Source organism: Podarcis muralis, chromosome 13 (genome assembly GCF_964188315.1).
Source record: "Podarcis muralis chromosome 13, rPodMur119.hap1.1, whole genome shotgun sequence".
Taxonomy (NCBI): domain Eukaryota; kingdom Metazoa; phylum Chordata; class Lepidosauria; order Squamata; family Lacertidae; genus Podarcis; species Podarcis muralis.
In genome coordinates, this window is record NC_135667.1 from 41,673,828 (window position 1) to 41,694,053 (window position 20,226).

At 47.9% G+C, this 20,226-nt stretch overlaps 1 protein-coding gene and 1 pseudogene across 2 annotated transcripts in view; one reads left to right on the plus strand and one right to left on the minus strand.

Moving 5' to 3' along the window:
- KIF18B (kinesin family member 18B) overlaps positions 1-6,658 on the plus strand; it is a 29,984-nt gene extending 23,326 nt beyond the window's left edge. For both annotated transcript variants that reach the window (XM_028702992.2, XM_028702994.2), the window contains exons 12-16: positions 285-511; positions 1,417-1,978; positions 3,020-3,124; positions 4,249-4,340; positions 5,516-6,658. In XM_028702992.2, coding sequence (XP_028558825.2) covers positions 285-511; positions 1,417-1,978; positions 3,020-3,124; positions 4,249-4,340; positions 5,516-5,553 — 1,024 coding nt within the window. In that variant the 3' untranslated portion in view covers positions 5,554-6,658. The remainder of the gene's footprint in view (positions 1-284; positions 512-1,416; positions 1,979-3,019; positions 3,125-4,248; positions 4,341-5,515) is intronic.
- A 6,426-nt stretch (positions 6,659-13,084) lies between these two features.
- Positions 13,085-13,185, minus strand: LOC114583759 (U6 spliceosomal RNA; annotated as a pseudogene).
- Positions 13,186-20,226: the final 7,041 nt, after the last annotated feature.

Here is a 20,226-nt window from a genome sequence, read left to right on the forward strand (position 1 = left end):
CAGAGGTACCACTGTACTGCTTATATGCAGGGTGCAGAAGGAGCCATGCCGATTCCTTTCTGCTCTTTTGCAGCATACACAACATACATTCAAAGTACGCGACTTCCCCCACCCACTTGAATCCTGGGATCTGGAGTCTTTCACTCTGTGAAAGGCAAACTATAGTTCCCCAGGATTCTTTGGGGGAAACCATGTGCTTTAATCGTACGTTGCACACGCAGCCTTTGCTCCCGACTCTCCCATTGTGATCCCGTGGTTATTTTCGATCTTTCTTACTGTCTCAGGCTGGTAACGTCAATCTTGCACGTGGCACAAAGGCAGTATGCCCTTCTGAAAGCTGCCAACCTCCTCACCCCGGATACGAGGCTCGACTTTGAAGGCCTGGGCAGCTTGGTGTCGGGAGAGGCCTGCGAGGCCCCAGAAGTTTCCAACGTAAAGGAGCAAGTTGGGGAACTGGATGCGGCTACTCGAGGCAGCCTGGAGCCAGAAGTGCAGCAGCTCGTGGATAATGGTGATTCTTGTGGGGAGGGGACAGCATTGAAATTTATTTTAATTTTATTTATTTGTTGGATTCATATACCGCCCTATACCCGGAGGTCTCAGGGCGGTTCGCAGAACAAAATCAGAATATAAAACCACAAAATATATCATCAAAATAAAAACAACAACCCAATAACCCCCAGAACCATATTTTAAAAGGGCATACGATCAAATCAACCAAAGACCTGGTTAAAAAGGAACATTTTTGCCTGGCGCCTAAAGGTATATAATGAAGGCGCCAGGCGAACTTTCCTGGGGAGAGCATTCCACAGACGGGGAGCCACTGCAGAAAAGGCCCCGTTCTCGTATTACCACCCTCCGAACCTCTCTAGGAGGAGGCCTGCAAAGAAGGGCCTCAGAGGATGATCTCAGGGTCCAGGTGGATTCATATGGAAAGAGGCGATCCTTGAGGTATTGCGGTCCTGAGCCGTTTTTAGGTTTTATGGGTCAAAATCAATTGGACCCAGAAACTAATTGGTAGCCAGTGCAGTCAGATCAGAAATAGCAGTGAATGTGATTGGCTGAGTGCAGGGTTCCCCCATTGGCTGACTGGGGGGTTGGCTGAGTGAAGGGTTCCCCCATTGGCTGACGGGGGGGATGGCTGAGAGAAGGGTTCCCCCATTGGCTGACTGGGGGTTGGCTGAGTGCAGGGTTGCCCCATTGGCTGACTGGGGGGTTGGCTGAGTGAAGGGTTCCCCCATTGGCTGACTGGGGGGTTGATTGGTTGAAGGGTTCCCCCATTGGCTCACTGGGGGGTTGGCTGAGTGAAGGGTTCACCCATTGGCTGATTTGTCCACTCTCCCGGGTCCATGCCCTTGGGTGTGCGTCTCTCTCTTAGGCTGCCAGTTTTCATTGCTCTCTCCCTCTCTGTTGCAGCTGCCCTCCCGCCTTCCCTTCCTGCAGCTGAGTGTGCCAATCCAACGGGCGGTCGTGGGGTCTTGCCCGCTTCACCAGCGAGGGGCCCAATGCCAGGCGCAGCTTTCAAGACCCCCCACCTCCCAACAAAGAAGCGAAGGAAGTCAGCAGAGAGCCCACCGCTGTCCGAAAGGAGCTCCCCTTCCACCCCCAAGGGACGGGCCAAGCGTCGGCGGAAGAATCCCCTCTCCCCACAGCAAGTGGGCTCCCTGAAGGAATGGGCTTCTTTCCCCCAGGCTGACTGCACCAGCACTCCTCTCGTGGATAAAGCCAGGCCTTCTAGTCCGTACAGTCTCCGCCCGCTGCCGTGCTGCCCTTTGACAGTTACGAAGACCCGTAGGCCTCTGGCCACCTCAGCCGCCCAGAATTGTTCGACACCAGCTCTGCCGAGGGGCCTGAACACCACCTTCGACCTCTGCGAGGTTCCCTGCCCTCCTGACGTGAAACCCAGCGCTCCTGAATGCCCTGCCTGGGAGAGTGTCCAGCACCTCTCTAACCACCAGGGGGCGCCTTTCATACCCAGGTGAGTGCCTCTGAGCTGCAAGGCCCTCTGGCATTTCCTTCCCTTTGCAAGAGGTTTGGCCCAGGGGGCCTCAGACACAGACTATGCCAATACTTGCAGTTCCCAGTTGAAAGCATAGGGGGCAATCTCTGCCAAGCAGCAGGGAAGAATCCCACGAAACACAGTTCCTGCCTCCACTCTTACAAGTCAAAAAGCCGTGGCACGAAAGGAAAAAGCAATGGGGAGGGTGGAGGAAAAGGATTACACTCAGACAACAAATTCCTGGTGTTACCAGGCTCTTCCAATGACCAGGTTGGGTGGAAATGGGCTTCTTGTAGTTCAGAAAGGAAAGAAACAGGCCTCTGTGGCCTTTTGATAACCCAAACGTCTTGGAAGTGGCTTTTATACAGCCAAAAGTTGCTGTCCTTACAGAGCGGGGCCTTCTGGGCCCTAGCAGGAATCTACTTGTCACTCTTGCTGTGGCGGTTAAGGCTCTCCGTGGCCTAATTGGTACCATCACCTCCAGAGGAGATGATCCTGCTACTCTTCGTCACAAGAGAGTTGCTTCTACAATCATTTTAAGTTGGGGGAATCGGGGAGGAATGCATGAGCCAAGCTGTTAAAAGCAGCACAGGATGTTTCCCATTTCCCAGCAAAGTCTCCATAAAGTGAAAACAGTTGAGACCTGTCTGCATTGCCTGAAAGTTCCTGGTCTTTAAGACAGCCTTGCAAATAGTTACTAGCCTGCAAGCATTTTTGCTAGCCAGTTGGGTTTGTACGTTAGGTGCAGAGGAGGGCCAGAGCGCTCCCCTCTCCGGTTCCTCTGCCAATCTGCTCATTCGCCTCCATTCAGTTCTTTGTCGCCTGCGGCCACCAGGCAAATATTTAAGTGCAAGGCCACTTTAAGAGGCGTGGACCTTTTTTTGGCAGCCAATCCCTGCCTTTGTCCCGTATCTCTTGGCGAATTAGAGGTGGCCAGTTTCCTTGGGATGAGGAGGGGGTGGGCAGCCAAACCCTCCTGGAGGCTGTGCTTATTGCATTTAACTCCTGCAATCCTTTCAGTTCCAGGGCGTCCATGCCAGTGTTCACCATGAAGGGCTCCTCTATTCCGCGATCGTCCTCCTTGGCCTCCAAAGCCTCAACGCAGAAGAGGAGGCACACCACAAAGTAAGCTCACTCTCCTTTTCAATAGGCTTGTCCTGTGAACACAGCTATGTCCTCCTGGCCCCAATTGAGGTCAATATTGATTTTACCATGGCGGTGCCAGGTTGAGGATCCCTGCATTCAAGGCTGCCAAACCTACTTAAAAATATCGGTGAGAAGATGATCCCTGCCCTCAGGCTCCCAGCCAAAAAGGCATGACACAAAAGGAAAAGGGGGCTGGGAGGGAGGAGGAAAAAGCTCAGGCACTAATTCTAAGCAGTTGGTCCCTTACTTTTCTCGCCCTGATCTGGCGACAGTGATCCATGCGACGGTCACCTCCAGGCTTGATTATTGTAACTCGCTCTACGCGGGGCTGCCCTTGAAGCTGACCCAGAAACTCCAGCGGGTGCAGAATGCCACGGCGAGGGTCCTTGCCCCGGGATCACATTCACCCAGTGCTTTACCAACTGCACTGGAGTACAGGGTCAGGTTTAAGGTGCTGGTTTTGACCTTTAAAGCCCTATGCGGCCTAGAACCCTCGTACCTACAGGACCGCCTCTCCTGGTATGCCCAGCGGAGGACCTTAAGGTCCACAAATGACAACACTTTGGAGGTCCCAAGTCGCAAGGTGGTTAGATTGGTCTCAACTAGGGCCAGGGTCTTTTCAGTACTGGCCCCGACTTGGTGGAACGCTCTGTCTCAAGAGACTAGGGCCCTGAGGGACTTGACATCTTTCCGCAAGGCCTGCAAGACAGAGCTGTTCCGCCTGGCCTTTGGTTTGGACCCAGTCTGACCCTTTTGTTTTCCCTCCCCTCACGGTTTTTACCCATATGCTACTTTTAAATGAGGCTGCATTTTAAATTGCATTTTAACCTGTATTTTAAACACACCCCCCCCCCGGTTATGTTTTTATTGTAATTTTACTGGTATTAGCCGCCCTGAGCCCGGCTCTGGCCAGGGAGGGCGGGGTATAAATAAAATTTATTATTATTATTATTATTATTATTATTATTATTATTATTATTAATTAGAGGGCTTTTAATGAGGAGCAGGAACGGGGGGGGGATTGGAGAGGAGCTGAATGTTGCTGGCCTTTCTGCAAGGCTGCTGGAGAAGCCTTGCAACCCAATCTCTCTCCCTCTTTTTAGCCCCGCCTCCTACTCGCTGGGTGCGCCACGCAGCCGCATTGCCAGGCTCCAGGGCACGTCACTCAAGTCTTCGCGGGTCACGAGCGCGCCAGGTAAACGGGGTCCGGCTAATAGTAGTGCAAGTAGTGTGTCTGCCCATATTCTCCCAAACAGTTAGGCCCACAGAGCTCTGGTTGTGAAGAGAACAAGGCTGGGGAATGCTTGAGGGGAAGAGCAGGCAGGAGAAGATTGGGAGGTGGGGAGATGCTGGAAGCTGAAGAGGTAAGAGGGTTTAGTGAGCAGGAGGAGTCTGGCAGAGAGCAGTCCAGAAGCAGAGGCAGAAGCAGAAGCAGAGGCTGGAGAGGAAGAAGGCCAAGAAGCGGAAATGAGGTACCGTATTTTTCGCTCCATAAGGCACTCCTGACCATAAGGCGCACCTACTTTGTTTTGGGGGGGGGGGAATTAAAGGGGGAAAATATGCGGCTCTTGGGGGCTTTTGCGGGACGTGGGGGAAGTGAGAGAGCCTCGCTCTGTCCCTTCCCCCACCTCCCGCAAAAGCCAGGGATAGCCCCGCGAAGCCTCCCCAGGGCAGCGGGATGAAGGCTCCCCACTCCCCTGCAGAGGCTTCCCGGGCTACCCCAGAGCTGCTTGTGGGGCTGGCGGGGGTCCCCCCCCCAGCCCCAAGGACCACACATTTGCCCCATAAGACGCACAGACATTTCCCCTTAGATTTTAAGAGGGGAAAAGTGTGTCTTATGGAGCGAAAAATACGGTAGGCTGCTGAAGAGTCACAGGTGTCTCCCCACCCTCCTGCTGTGACAAGCTTCCATCTCCCTTTGTCTCCCAGAACCAGAAGAGGCATGAAGAGAGCGGAGGGAAACTTAGCTCCATGCAGGCGCAGTCTCCGATTGCTTAGGGGAAAACCCTGGAGAGAATGGGGACAAGACCTGCCAAAGCTGAGCTGCTGGGCTCATTAGGCCTGAAACGCCTGTGCAGGTCTATTTTTGCTAACGAAGAGTTACCTCCAACTTGCTCAGGGTGGGTTCCTGCTAGCTCGTTACTGTCAGTCTAATAGGGCGAATGAGGCCCTGCATTTCCCACCTTAGGTAGCTCCTACCTGCCTGCCTTCTTATTTACTTACAACCAGTCAAGGGGTGGCTCTGACTGTCATTGGCTGTGGCTCCACCTATGGTTGGTCTCCCTGCCTTCCGCCTCCCAGTCCCATTGGGCACCAGTTGCTTGTGGATTTACCCGACAACTCCCTTCCTAATCTGGGCTCTCCCTACAGGACAACCCTCTGGCAATCCTGCATGGAAATGGCGCTAGGAAGATTCTGTCGCTCCTGAAGGATTGTACCCCATCTTCAGTTGTGTCGTATTCTATAAAGATGCCTTCCTGAAAATCCTCATTGCTCACTCTTTGGTCCCTCAGCATCTGTTGATGGCATATTATTCGGTATATTATCCTGTGTATTTAACATAATATATATATTAAAAATATATATAAAAAAACAAAAACAAAAGCAGGAAAAGATAGATATATAGATATTCCTGCTTTTTTATATAGATTAGAGGTTTTTTTTTTAAAAAAAAGAAACTTTCCATAAAAAGCTTTAATAAAATGTATGATATATATATATAGAGAGAGAGATGTAGAACAATGAAATATAAATTTATTTTTTAACATCATATCAAATATTACTTATGTCCTATTCTGGTTCGTCAGTTCTCACTTGTTTGTAATTCCATAAATTCACAAAATTCCAAATGAATGAATTATACATTTGCCCATTACCCTACACTTTATTCTTCCGAAACGTCATAAAGTTGGGCCAATGAAATGTTTATTTTCCTGTTCCCCCACACACTAGCAATATTTGTAAATTTTAAAGCACATCCCATATCCTCATCACCCAATCCCTTAATGAAGGTGGTTCCCCCCTCCCTTTTCTTTTGTGACTAATTGTCATCTCTGTATCGACATAGAAAACCCATGATTTCGCATTACCAAATAAAATAACTACCAAGTCAAATGGTAATTTCTCCTCATCACATGTACTTTCTTTTGAATAGCAGGTGATTTTTTTCTTGTGCTTTCTGACCCTGTCTCCTGTATAAAGATGCCTTGTCACAAGGGCAAACAAAGTTAACCTCAACAAATATAGTAACACGGAAGTGGACATTTCTCACTGGCTGCTCCAATGTTGGAGACCATTCTCCTTGCTGAAATAAGAATAGGCCCCATCAGTATTGGCATATCACCGGCTTGTGAAGACGCTCCTGTTAAGACAATCCTTTCCCTGACTTGAAGCTCCTGCTCTAATTACTTGTAATTGCCGTTTTTACCCTTTTATTTGTTGTACTGTTTTTATGGGCTCCTTTTATTGTTGCATTTCAATTGGGGGTAAAATAAACACATTAACTGAAAACAATGCTTTGATGAAACTGCTTTGATGTGTATTATGCACTCTTATATTTTTGTCACCAGTTTTTATACAGTCGTACCTTGGATCCCGAACGCCTTGCAGCTCGAACGTTTTGACTCCCAAACACCGCAAACCCAAAGTGAGTGTTCTGGTTTGCAAACGTTCTTTGGAATCCGAACATCCTCCGCAGCTTCCGATTGAGTGCAGGACGCTCCTGCAGCAAATCGGAAGCCGTGTGTTGGTTGTCAAACGTTTTTGGAAGTCAAACAGACTTCTGGAACGGATTCCATTCGACAACCAAGGTACGACTGTACTCGTAAACCAAAGCCATCCTGACAATCAAGCATCATAAAAATAGATGATTATAATAGCAAGTGTGTGGTCACAGCAAACTAGAGCCACAGTTGCAAGGCCTGCTTCCTTCAGAGTAAATCCTGCTGTGTTCAATCACGCATGTTCCTTCAGGACTGCAGCCTAATTTCTTGATGGGTTACTATAGCACACTGGGAAACAGGACAGCTCGAGGGACTGTGACAGCCTTGCTTGGAAGCTCAGTGAGATGTGACTTTAGGGCTTTGCCAAATACAGAAGTGGAAAGGAGAAAAACTGTGAGCTCTGACCTTTTGAGCTGGGTCCTGGTAAACTCAGTGTCTTGCTGGCCCTTTCCTGGTGAATAGTAAGAGGGGAATGGGTGGGGAAACAAAGGGAGTATTGGGGCACTGTGAAATACAGTCGTCCCTCCGCTTACGTATCCCTCTGGATACGTAAAGTTCGGGATGCGAACATGGCAAACCAAGAAGCCTTTTTCCGGGTTTCGCCATGCGCAGAAGTGCTCCTCCAGTTGTGAATTCCTGTGGCCGGACCTCCAAAATGGATTCCATTTGCAACCGGAGGAAAAGGTAAAGGGACCCCTGACCATTATGTCCAGTCGCGGCCGACTCTGGGGTTGTGGCGCTCATCTCGCTTTATTGGCCGAGGGAGCCGGCGTACAGTTTCTGGCTTATGTGGCCAGCATGACTAAGCCACTTCTGGCGAACCGGAGCAGCGCACAGAAACGCCGTTACCTTCCCACCGGAGCGGTACCTATTTATCTACTTGCACTTTGATGTGCTTTCGAACTGCTAGGTTGGCAGGAGCAGGGACCGAGCAACAGGAGCTCACCCCGTCGCGGGGATTCGAACTGCCGACCTTCTGATCGGCAAGGCCCTAGGCTCTGTGGTTTAACCCACAGCACCACCCGTGTCCCGAGGTATCACTATATTATTGGATGACAAATGCCACTCTATCCTGCTTTGGTCAGACCACACCTGGGATATTGTGTCTGGTTCTGGGCATCCCCATTGAAGAAGGCTGTTGACAAGATGGAACGTGTGCAGAGGAGGGCAGTCAAGATGATTAAGGGTCTGGAAACCAAGTCGTATGGGGGATGGTTGAGGGAGTTGGGCATGTTTAGCCTGGAAAAGAAGAGACTGAGAGGAGATGATAGCCATCTTCAAACATCTAAAGAGCTGTCACATGGAGGATGGAGCGAGCTTGTTTTCTCCGGAGGCGGGCCCCCAAACCAACAGCTTTCAAGTTACAAGGAAGGAGATTCCTACTAAACATCAGGAAGAACTTTCTGACAGTAAGAGCTGTTCGACTGTGGAACAACAGGCTCCCTCGGAAGATGGTGGACTCTCCTTGCTTGGAGATTTTTAAGCAGAGGTTGAGTGGCCACCTGCCACGGATGATCTAGTTGAGATTCCTGCATTGCGAGGGGTTGGACTAGATGACTCTTGAGGTCCCTTCCAAGTCTGCAGTTCTGTGATAAGGCTATGAGTGGCCTACCTCCATTTTCGGAGGCAGTACGTGTCTGAATATCAGCAGCTGGGAACTGCAGGTGGGGAGAGGGTGGTTATGCTAACGTCCTGCTCAAGAGGCTTCCCACAAGCATCTACAGTTGTACCTCGGGTTACATACGCTTCAGGTTACATACCCTTCAGGTTACAGACTCCGCTAACCCAGAAATAGTGCTTCAGGTTAAGAACTTTGCTTCAGGATGAGAACAGAAATAGTGTTCCGGCGGCACGGCAGCAGCAGGAGGCCCCATTAGCTAAAGTGGTGCTTCAGGTTAAGAACAGTTTCAGGTTAAGTACGGACCTCCAGAACAAATTAAGTACTTAACCCGAGGTACCACTGTATCTGGTTGGCTACTGTGAGACCAGGATGCTTGGCTTGGTGGGCCGCTGCCTTGACCCAGCAGCTCTCTTCGTACACTCAAATCGCCCAAATTTGTGATTTACTTGTGGGAAAGCGATCCCTTAAACCGGCCTTCAAAAGCTTTTGCTGGAGGAGAAGCATTTTTAGAAAGCCAAGCCATCCGATGCAAGGGGACGTCGGGCCTGAGAGAGCCCCGCGATCCAATCTGCACGTTGTCCTGAGCGCAGCAAGCAGTTCAAATCGCACCGGGTTCCTGACGCAAACTCTTCTGACAGCCCATCGTCCATCTTTGGCTAGCCCCAGGAGCGGTTAAAAGATCTGTATCTGAACATTCTCCCTCTGGGGAGATGTTACCCACCCCCCTTCCCAACACACACACACACACACACTTGCCACGCTTCCTGACCTAGTTTAGAATAGAGCTTGTCTTGTCAAGAAAACTGGCCGCAGATGGGGCCCGGCTTGGCATTCTTAGAGGCAGAAAGATTATAATTAAAACTCCCAAACTCCCTTTGAGTAGGTGCCTCTCATTAGGAAGCGATGGGAAGCAGAAAGTCCAATTTCGTATCCGCTCGCTAAAGCGACGGGCATATTTCTATCCCCCCGATAATTTTCCACCTTTGATCTCGTCTTGCGTAGGTGCTGTGGAGCAAAGAATATTCAGGGGAGATTTAGCTGAGATTCTTGCCGGTCACCCCAAAGACCTTCTTCCCCTTCCCAGCCCTCGTTCTTAATATGCTCCCGCTCTTCTTCTTCACATGCCAGGCCTCGCCTCGCTCAAGTGCAAAGCCGTCACCTCAGAGATAACAAGCCTGGTGAAGCAGAAGAGAGGGACGCCTGTCTCGGTTCAGGCCTCCACCTACCTGTTCGCAGTCTGGAAGCGTTGCAGGGATGCAATTAAACACCACACAGCTCTGTGTGGTCGAGCAGAGAGGGGGGAGGGAGGGAGACCTGTTTGTGCTCTGGAGAAGTCTGATTTATTAGTGAAACGCAGGTGCGAGCCAGGACTTTCAGGTCTGGTTGAGTTCGGTGCTTCGTTCTCTCAGTGAAATTGATTGATTCCCCCCACCCCCAATAAAAGGGTTGACATGGTATAAACTGGGGAGACCTGTTTTTAAACCCTTGCTCAGCCATGAAGGTCGGCGGTTCGAATAAGGTCGGCGGTTCGAATCCCCGCGGTGGGGTGAGCTCCCGTTGCTCTGTCCCAGCTCCTGCCAACCTAGCAGTTCGAAAGCACACCAAAAAGTGCAAGTAGATAAATAGGGACCGCTTACTGGCGGGAAGGTAAACGGCGTTTCCGTGTGCTGCGCTGGCTCACCAGAGCAGCGATGTCACGCTGGCCATGTGACCTGGAAGTGTCTCCGGACAGCGCTGGCCCCCGGCCTCTTAAGTGGGATGGGCGCACAACCCTCGAGTCTGTCAAGACTGGCCCGTACGGGCAGGGGTACCTTTACCTTTTTACCAGCCATGAACCTCCCCAGGAGACCTTGGACCCTTAGTTATCTCTCTGCCTAATATTATCACCTCACAAGGTTGTTATGAGGATACAACGGGGGTTTGACCATGGGCATAGCCAGGATTTATGTTAGAGGAGGGCAGGACACCATCCTCTATCTAGCTGTGTCTAACAGATTTGGAATAATAATAATAATTTATTATTTATACTCCGCCCATCTGGCGCAGCTTCTCCAGCCACTCTGGGCGGCTCCCAATCGAGCGTTAAAAACAATACAGCATCAAATATTAAAAACTTTCCTAAACAGGGCTGCCTTCAGGTGTCTTCAAAAAGTCAGGTAGTAGTTTATTTCCTTGACATCTGATGGGAGGGCGTTCCACAGAGCAGGCGCCACTACTGAGAAGGCCCTCTGCCTAGGTTCCCTGCGACCTCACTTCTCGCAATGAGGGAACCGCCAGAAGGCCCTCGGTGCTGGATCTCAGTGTCCGGACTGAACGATGGCAGTGGAGATGCTCTTTCAGGTATACAGGACCGAGGCCGTTTAGGGCTTTAAAGGTCAGCACCAACACTTTGAATTGTGCTCGGAAATATACTGGGAGCCAATTCAGATCTCTCAGGACCGTTGATATGTGGTTCCGGCAGCCACTCCCAGTCTAGCTGCCGCATTCTGGATTAATTGCAGTTTCTGGGTCACCTTCAAAGGTAGCCCCACGTAGAGCGCATTGCAGTAGTCCAAGCGGGAGATAACCAGAGCATGCACCTCTCTGGCAAGACAGTTCGCAGGCAGGTAGGGTCTCAGCCTGCGTACCAGATGGAGCTGGTAGACAGCCGCCCTGGACACAGAATTGACCTCCGCCTCCATGGACAGCTGTGAGTCCAAAATGACTCCCAGGTTGCGCACCTGGTCCTTCAGAGGCACAGTTACCCCATTCAGGAATGAAATATGTTGACAACAGTTGTTTTAAATTGCTTTCTTTTGACTCCCAAGTGCTCAGAAAAATCTGTCAAAATCTTTCTACAATTTCTACTTTTAGTTAAGTATTTTTATTTATTTACTGGACTTTGGAGGGGGGGAGAGCTGCTCTCCTGGCTACACCCATGGGTTTGATACATGCACACTGACCCATACACAGCTCTGAGCTGCTAGGAGGGAAGGCAGGGTGGAAGGATGATAGATTGTAAATTAGTAGCTTGGTTGCATGGCTTGTAGGCTATGCCTCTGCTGGTCCCCTGGAATGGATGGCAGGTACATCTGAACATAGGGACGCGGGTGGCACTGTGGTCTAAACCACTGAGCCTCTTGGGCTTGCCAATCAGAAGGTCGGCAGTTTGATTCCTTGCAACGGGGTGAGCTCCAATTGCTCTGTCCCAGCTCCTGCCAACCTAGCAGTTTGAAAGCACACCAGTGCAAGTAGATAAATAGGTACCACTGCGGCGGGAAGGTAAACAGCATTTCCGTGCACTCTGGTTTCCGTCACATTGTCCCGTTGCACCAGAAGCAGTTTAGCCATGCTGGCCACATGACCCAGAAAGCTGTCTGTGGACAAACGCCAGCTCCCTCGGCCTGAAAGCGAGATGAGCATTACAACCCCATAGTCACCTTTGACCGGACTTAAACATCCAGAGGTTCTTCACCCTTTTACCTTGCATCTGAACATGCCAAGACATCTGAGCAGAGGAAGAGCCAATGGCCCATCTAGTCCTGCATCGTGTTCTCACAGCGGCCGGCCAGATGCCTGAGAGAAATGCTCAAGCAGGACTCCTACACAAGAGCACGCTCTGTTCCTCCAATTTCCAGCCCCTGGGATTCAGAAGACCATGGAGGCAGAGCACAGCCACCACAGCGAGTATCCATGGGCAGCTTTATCCTCCACAAATCTGTCCAATCCTCTTTTAGACCCATCCAAGTTGGTGATCCTCCCTGCCTCTTGTGGAAGTGAGTTCCACGGTTTATCTATGCGCTGCATGCTCCCAACAGTTGTTTGGGCAAAGTGCTTCCTCTGGCATCCAAGAATGACAGCTACATTTGCTTACTAATGTTCCAAATTAAGGAAGTGAGCTTCTGAGTTACACAGCGCTTCTCTTCAAGCCTAGGAGCGCTTCATCCCGTGTGGTTGCTGCTGGGGGAACGAGTGGATTGTGCCAAACAGATGTGCCTGACATTGTTAGGAAATGCTATTTTATTTAGTTCGGTGGTTTTTTGTTTTGGTTTTTTGAATAATTTTTGTTTGGTTTTACAAAACAAAAAATTCTAACAATACCAACTACGTAGCCTTCTGTTGAGATTTATCAGAATTTCCCTGACTTCCCACCAGCCCCTCTGTGGGTCCAAATATCAGCATCTTCAACTACATATTATTTCATAATCCATATACAGTGGTACCTCAGGTTACATACGCTTCAGGTTACAGACGCTTCAGGTTACAGACTCCACTAACCCAGAATTAGTGCTTCAGGTTAAGAACTTTGCTTCAGGATGAGGACAGAAATCGTGCTCTGGCGGCGTGGCAGCAGCAGGAGGCCCCATTAGCTAAAGTAGTGCTTCAGGATAAGAACAGTTTCAGGTTAAGAACGGACCTCCGGAACAAATTAAGTACTTAACCTGAGGTACCACTGTATATTATAACTCTCCATATTATCCATAGTATTTGTTACACTGCAAGTGTTATTGAAATCATGCTAATGTTTTTATCTGCTTACAGTGGTCTCCTAAATAAATTGTGAATGTTTCCCATTCTTTCTTAAAGTTTTTGCCTTCTTGGTTCCTTAGCTTTCCGAAAAATATGGAACTCTTCATGAATTTGCGTGTCATCTTTGTGCAGGGGCCATGCTAATCTTCTCTGTATCATTCCAATTTTAGTATTTCGGTGGTTCTTAAAAGTGGTTATACTAAGGGTTTGCTGCTTCTTTGTGGGCAATCCCAGCACCGGGTGTTTCTTCCATGTTATTAAATCAGCTACGTGATTTGTCCTCTGTGGCTGCAATGTGTGTTCACTTGGAGGAAGATTGTGCATGAAGGCTTTCTTTGACGTTTCTGCTTCAGCCATTCGGACAGCAGCTTTTCAGTTTAAACAAAGCACAAGTTCCCTCTTTTTGATAGGGAAATTGCATGAGAGAGAAACTTTAAGGAAGCACAGTGGTACCTCGGGTTACATACGCTTCAGGTTACACACGCTTCAGGTTACAGACTCCGCTAACCCAGAAATAGTACCTCGGATTAAGAACTTTGCTTCAGGATGAGAACAGAAATCTTGCTCTGGCGGCGTGGCAGCAGCAGGAGGCCCCAGTAGCTAAAGTGGTGCTTCAGGTTAAGAACAGTTTCAGGTTAAGAACGGACCTCCAGAACGAATTAAGTACTTAACCTGTGGTACCACTGCATTTGGCTCTTCAGCCCTGCCAGGGTCTTATCTGTGTCTCTGGACCATGGTTCAAATCTTGCTGCTTTAGAGTTTATTCTGTAGTTGCTGTGATCTTAGGGCTGAACAGTAGTTTTCAGGTTTTCCCTGCTATTCCCTGTTAGTAAAGTTAGTTCTCTTAAATCCAGCATCTCTCTGCCTGGCAGCTCAGGTTTAGCATAGTTTATCACGATTTGCAAAGGAGTAGAGGTGTTGCACAGAGCCGCTGTTGCAGCCGAGCGGCTGTGCAATGTGTAATTTGCACTTAAACATTACAAAATGGTTTGCTTTGGTCCAGCGAGCTCTGGCACTGCAGAATTTATTTTAACAGCCGATAGCGTTTGTTAGAAGGAATCTCAACGTACGTGGGCACTGACCAGACCGAAAAGCGAAAGCAGGAGCCTTTCATTTAGTGCAGGCTTAGTTGGCCGGTTTGCAAAATATCCTTGCGGTGGAGACTTTGGTTATGGTAAGGAGAGGCTGGCTGGTGACTGAGTGAAGTGAATCGTGAAGCACGTCAGTCCCCACCAGGCATGGCTCTAGAGTGGAACGAATTCCTTCGCAATGCCCGTTTGATCAACGGAGGCAATTAAGTACCCTGGCGACAGCCGAAATCAGTAAACAGATTGATGTGAGTCTTTTCTTCTTTCCAAATGAGGCAATAAGCAATCAAAGCGCTTCAAGAGGCAGGTAAGGTTGCATCTGATGGCTGGGGGGGGGCGGCTGATAATTGGAGAGAGGGTGCTCTCTCTCCCCCTCATGTTCTCCCTCTGGTGAGCTTTCTGACGCTACTGAGAGAGGCAGAGGACCGCATTGCATGGGTGTTCATCCTTGTTCAACATCACTTTCATGCCCAGGTAGCAAACCATGGAAAGCCACCAGCACTCAGAGCAGACATTTCTGGTTGGATTGACCGTTGGTCTCTGCCTTGGTAGCATGGCACCTTCATAAGTCTTAGGTGCAATAGTTGATAACACAAAAAGTTGCACTTCCTATAAGGCTGGGATGGGGAGCCTGCAGAGTGCATTAAACATGGACAAACAATTCAGCAAACTTCTTTTTCTTCTTTTTCTTCTTTGGTGGTCACTCGTAGCCGAGTAAGATTGTCTTCCATAAACACAATTTTAACAATGAGTCCGTAAGTGACTGTGGAGGCCAATTCTGGATCCACCCGTCCTTCCACAGTGGGGATATACCAATAGGTTTCCAGGCAGGAGTTGATCATGGTGAGGGTTTGCCAAGCGTGCCTTCCTCTTAGCACATTTCTCCCTTTCGTCCTGAGTTTGAGTGTCTTCAAAGTCCATGACACCTTTGGTAAAGGCTGTTCTCCAATTGGAGTGCTCGCAGGCCAGGGTTTCCCAGTTCTGGGTGTTTATACTACATTTTTAAAGATTTGTCTTGAGAGAGTCTTTTGTTGACCACCGGCATGACATTTTCCATTTTTAAGTTTGGAATAGAGTAGTTGCTCTGGAGGACAGCAAACATTACACTTGACAGGGCCCTCATTCTGTGTTTTTTAAAGTATGAATCCTTACCAAAGCAATCTGTCAACCACAGAAACCCAGGATGATTCCAGGACATAGTCAGAAGGGCGATGAAGCACCTTGCCGAAGTTACACAGGTCTGGCCATAACCTGGATGGGGCCACAGGTATGCTACTTTCAGTTTCATGGTGAAAGAAAGGCGAGATCTAAATGTAATAAATGAATAAACGAATCCCGGGGAAGGGGAGGAGGAGACATTCAATTCTGTTCCCGTTCTTGTTATGTACTGAAGTTCTCACCTGGGCCAGGGGGATACTGTAGATAGTTATGCAAATGAAGGATCAAAAGTGACGTTCAGTGATTGGATAGTTTTTATGCAAATGAAGGATTGAAAGTGACGTTCAGTGATTGGATAGTTTTAGAAAGTTGCTACAGTAACGTTGTACTGGAGCTCTATATAAGCAGGCTGACTGAGCCCTTCAGTTCAGTTCAGTTCTGTTCTGGCCTCTGAATAAACAAGAGCTGTTTGAAGAATCGCTGTGTCGTCTGATATGTTCACCCACAACTTAACAGTTCTGATACAAGATGAAAAACAGAACAGAGCTGTTATGTACTGAGTTGAATAGGATCTAAATTGCAGCAGTATGATTGGTCCTAAAACAATAGGATTCAGAATGCAGCAGTCTGATTGGTCTTAGAACAATAGGATTCAGAATGCAGCAGTCTGATTGGTCCTAGAACAATAGGATCCAGAATGCAGCAGTCTGATTGTTCCGCAGGAGCCACCCAATCCAACTCCAGGTGGAAGTGAATCTGCAACTTGATTGGCCTACAGGAGAATCCTGGAATTAGCCAATCACATGGGGCCTATTGTGTAAACAATGTATATAAAGCAGACAGTTTGGGGAAACTTCCATTCCTCACTACTATGAGCTGAATAAAGAGCATGAAATCCACACTCGGCTCCCGAGTATATTTCAAGAGCCAATCTTCAAAACCCGCACTTCTCCAGTTCTCCAGCCGAGTAGCGTGAACGACAAGGCAACAGACCACTGCAAAGTGTGCATATCAATAAATCCACTGGTGAAAATAACGTACAAAAACATATTGTATTGGGGAGGATTGCTTTGCACAAGGATGCATATGGTGAAAATGTTTAGACACAACTGTGTACAGTGGTACCTTGGGTTACATATGCTTCAGGTTACATACGCTTCAGGTTACAGACTCTGCTAACCCAGAAATATTACCTTGGGTTAAGAACTTTGCTTCAGGATGAGAACAGAAATCCGGTTCCGGCGGCGCGGCAGCAGCAGGAGGCCCCATTAGCTAAAGTGGTGCTTCAGGTTAAGAACAGTTTCAGGTTAAGTACGGACCTCCGGAACGGATTAAGTACTTAACCCAAGGTACCACTGTATATTGGGAGAAGCTCCCGCTGAAATGCTGATGAATTTTCATGAGGACTCTTCGCCCCCCCCCCCAGTGCAAACTCATATGGAAATGTGGAGGACTGAAGTCAAGACTTGAGAAATGAGAGAAACCCAGTTTGACATGTTCAGCTATTGCTGGTTCCAGGGCAGATTCTCAGTAATGCAGAGACCAGACCTGCCGGGCCTAAGCATTGCTCTATGTGACTTGCATGTTGCAGGGGAAGATCGGGAGTGGTGGGCAAAGCAGCCTTTCATGGAAGCTCGTCTGCCATGACTGATCTTGTCACGGAGGAGTGCCCGGTAATTCTGGGACGCAGTTTGAAAACTGCTGGGCTAAGCCAAATAGACCAAGCCCTTGCTCCTGAATTTTAATCTGCATTCCTGCAGAATAACTGCGAAAGCTTGTGGGTGTGAGACTGGGAGACATACGTACATCATATTATAGAGTAACTAATGCGGGGGTGGGCAACCTAAGGCCCGGGGGCCGGATCCGGCCCAATCACCTTCTCAGTCCGGCCCACGGACAGTCCAGGAATCAGTGGGTTTTTACATGAGTAGAATGTGTCCTTTTATTTAAAATGCATCTCTGGGTTATTTGTGGGGCATTGGAATTCATTCATTCCCCCACAAAAAATATAATCTGGCCCACCACATGGTCTGAGGAGTGGTGGACCAGCCCACAGCCGAAAAAGTTTGCTGACCCCTGAACTAATGCATTGTGTCACGATCCTTCCTAAGCTAGAATTGATTTCATGCTTGCGTGTGATGGCTTCTCTCCATTTCTCATTGTTCTAATCTTAAACGCAGTTTGCACCATTTCTGCATCAGTTTGCAATTAAATAAAATCTGCAGGGAAATGTATGTGCATTTGTGTGCGAATATATTCCAGTATACACATCATTGCATGCAATCTTGCCTAACGTGGACATTTTTGCATGCTGTTCTCCCACATAAAATACAGGTTTGTATGTGATTTTCCTCTTTTAAAAAGTGTACTTTCCCCTAATATATGTGTTTTTGGGTTGGATAACTGCTGTGCAAAATTCAGAGAGCTGAAAATTCCAAAAGAAATTTGTGTTTTGGTTTACATACAAGTGTGATTCGATGGGCTCATGTGAAAATGTGAACCAAACTCATTTTACCTCCATTCATAGTTTCTGGGCATAGCAGCTAAGCATGTAAGCCACAAGCCAAGCAATCCAGGGTTCAAATCTTCCCACCTAGCCTGGGAATGCACAAAACAGCCTGTCTGAAGCAAGTTGTCGTCTCTTCTTCTCAATCCTACCCCTGCCATTTGCAACATGGGGATAATTCTGATAGCAGCCTACTCGACTCGTTGGAAGGATTTCAGCAGAGCAATCTGGAGTGTGCTGTTTCATTTGTTTGCTATTATTTGTTAGCTCCGAGTGCCTCTTTTTAGACAGAAAGGCAGCATATGCATATCTGAAATGCAGAGAACTGTAACTGCTAATTAGCATGATGCTTTAACAGCATAGAGAACCCATCTCCCTTTCCCGACATCATTTCTCAAGCTTTTTTCCCTTTCTTTTTTTGTATCTATCCTCCCCACTGGGTCAGAGGTTAGTTGACAGCCCCTGGTAGACTCTCTTCTTGGAATAAGGGTCAAGTCACAGCCGCCCGGAGTTCTGATCTGCAGTCAAGCCTTTCCCAAAAGGCACTTTGATCCAGAGCAGAGCAGGTGAAATGTTCAATACTGACGACTGTTGGCTGCCACCTAGCGCTCGTCTGAAGATCCTGCTCATAATTCCATGCCCTTTCCATCCAGGGCAGTCAATAGTGTAGCGGGCAAATAACCCAGCTGATATTTTGCTTTTTGGACCAATTACTAGAAAAGCAAGGGGGCGGGGAATGCGTATATTTTTTAAAAAGCCCAAAGTGTTTCTGTTAGGGATTATAAGGGCAGAAATCGCCTGCCTGCCCCCCAAAAAATGTTAAAGTTGTTTATGTATGTAACAGCAGTAGCTAGGATTCTATATGTGCTTAAATGGAAAGAAGAAGTTCCAACAAAACAGACAAGTAAGATAATGGACTATGCAGAACTGGCAAAATTAAGTGAATTTAATGATTATTGCTTTACGGAAGAATGGATGCCTTTTTCGGACTATTTAAAGAAATCTTATAGTATGATGAACTCGCAAGCAAGATTTGAGCTATGAGCGGCAAAAGTAATTAGATTATAATATTGTGGTTATGATTTGATAGATGTGAGACATTAACGCTGTATACAGTATAAGGTTCCAGGGTGGGGAGAGAATAAACATATTCTTCTACTTAGGGCTGCCATACGTCTGAAACTTCCCAGACATTGCCAGGATTTGTCCATTTAAAATGTCATCCAGGTGGAATTTTCAAAAATTGGTTAAGATGTCGGGAAAACCCCGGGTGTATGGCAGCCCATATTGGAAGTGTTCCTTTTTTACTGAACTTCCTAAAAAATAGGGGGTGTTGTTGTTGTTTAGATTTTGCCAAAGAAGCTCAACAACTTTTGTGTCCGGATTTTCACTTTTTGAAATATGGCAGCCCTAACAGCAGGGGTCAGCAAACTTTTTCAGCAGGGAGCCGGTCCACTGTCCCTCAGACCTTGTGGGGGGCTGGACTATATTTTGAAGGGGGAAAATGAACGAATTCCTATGCCCTACAAATAACCCAGAGATGCATTTTAAATAAAAAGACACATTATATTCATGTAAAAACACGCTGATTCCTGGACCGTCCCCGGGCCTTAGTTTGCCTACCCATGCCTAACAGTGTACCTGTGGGGATTTTGTGTCAGCATCACTCAGGTAGGTTATTTCTATTCATTTACAGTGGTACCTCGGGTTAAGAACTGAATTCGTTCCGGAGGTCCGTTCTTAACCTGAAACTGTTCTTAACCTGAGGTACCACTTTAGCAGATGGAGCCTGCTGCTGCCGCCACACAATTTCTGTTCTCATCCTGAAGCAAAGTTCTTAACCCGAGGTGCTATTTCTGGGTTAGCGGAGTCTGTAACCTGAAGCATCTGTAACATGAAGCGTCTGTTACCCGAAGTACCACTGTATTCATTTTCATTGGCAAGTGAGGGAGGTTGGGGGGCCTAGGGCATGCTTGGTTTTCTTCAGTTGGCTGTGGTGAGATTTGTTTGCGTGTGTGACATGGGGAAGGGATTGTCGGGTCAAGTTATCCATATTGACTCATATGCTGTCGGTGGGTTCTTGTTGTCTTGCAAGTATTTCTATTTATCTTAGCATATTTAGCTAGTCTTTGAATTCCATTCATTCCTCCTGGTACTCATTCTTCTGGTCGCGGACTCTTCCAGTAAGGCCGGCTAGCTCCCCAAAGTCCATCATCTTCATCTGCCATTCCTCCACTGTTGGGACTTCTTGTGTTTTCCATTTCTTAACTAACAAAATCCTAGCAGCTGTTGTGACATACAAAAACAATCTAACATCTTTCTTGGGCAATTCCAGACCTATTATTCCAAGAAGGAAGGCCTCTGGTTTCTTGATAAATGTATATTTCAACATTTTTTTCAATTCATTATAAATCTTCTCCCAGAAGTCTTTCACCTTGGGGCAGGTCCACCACATATGATAAAAGGTACCTTCTTTT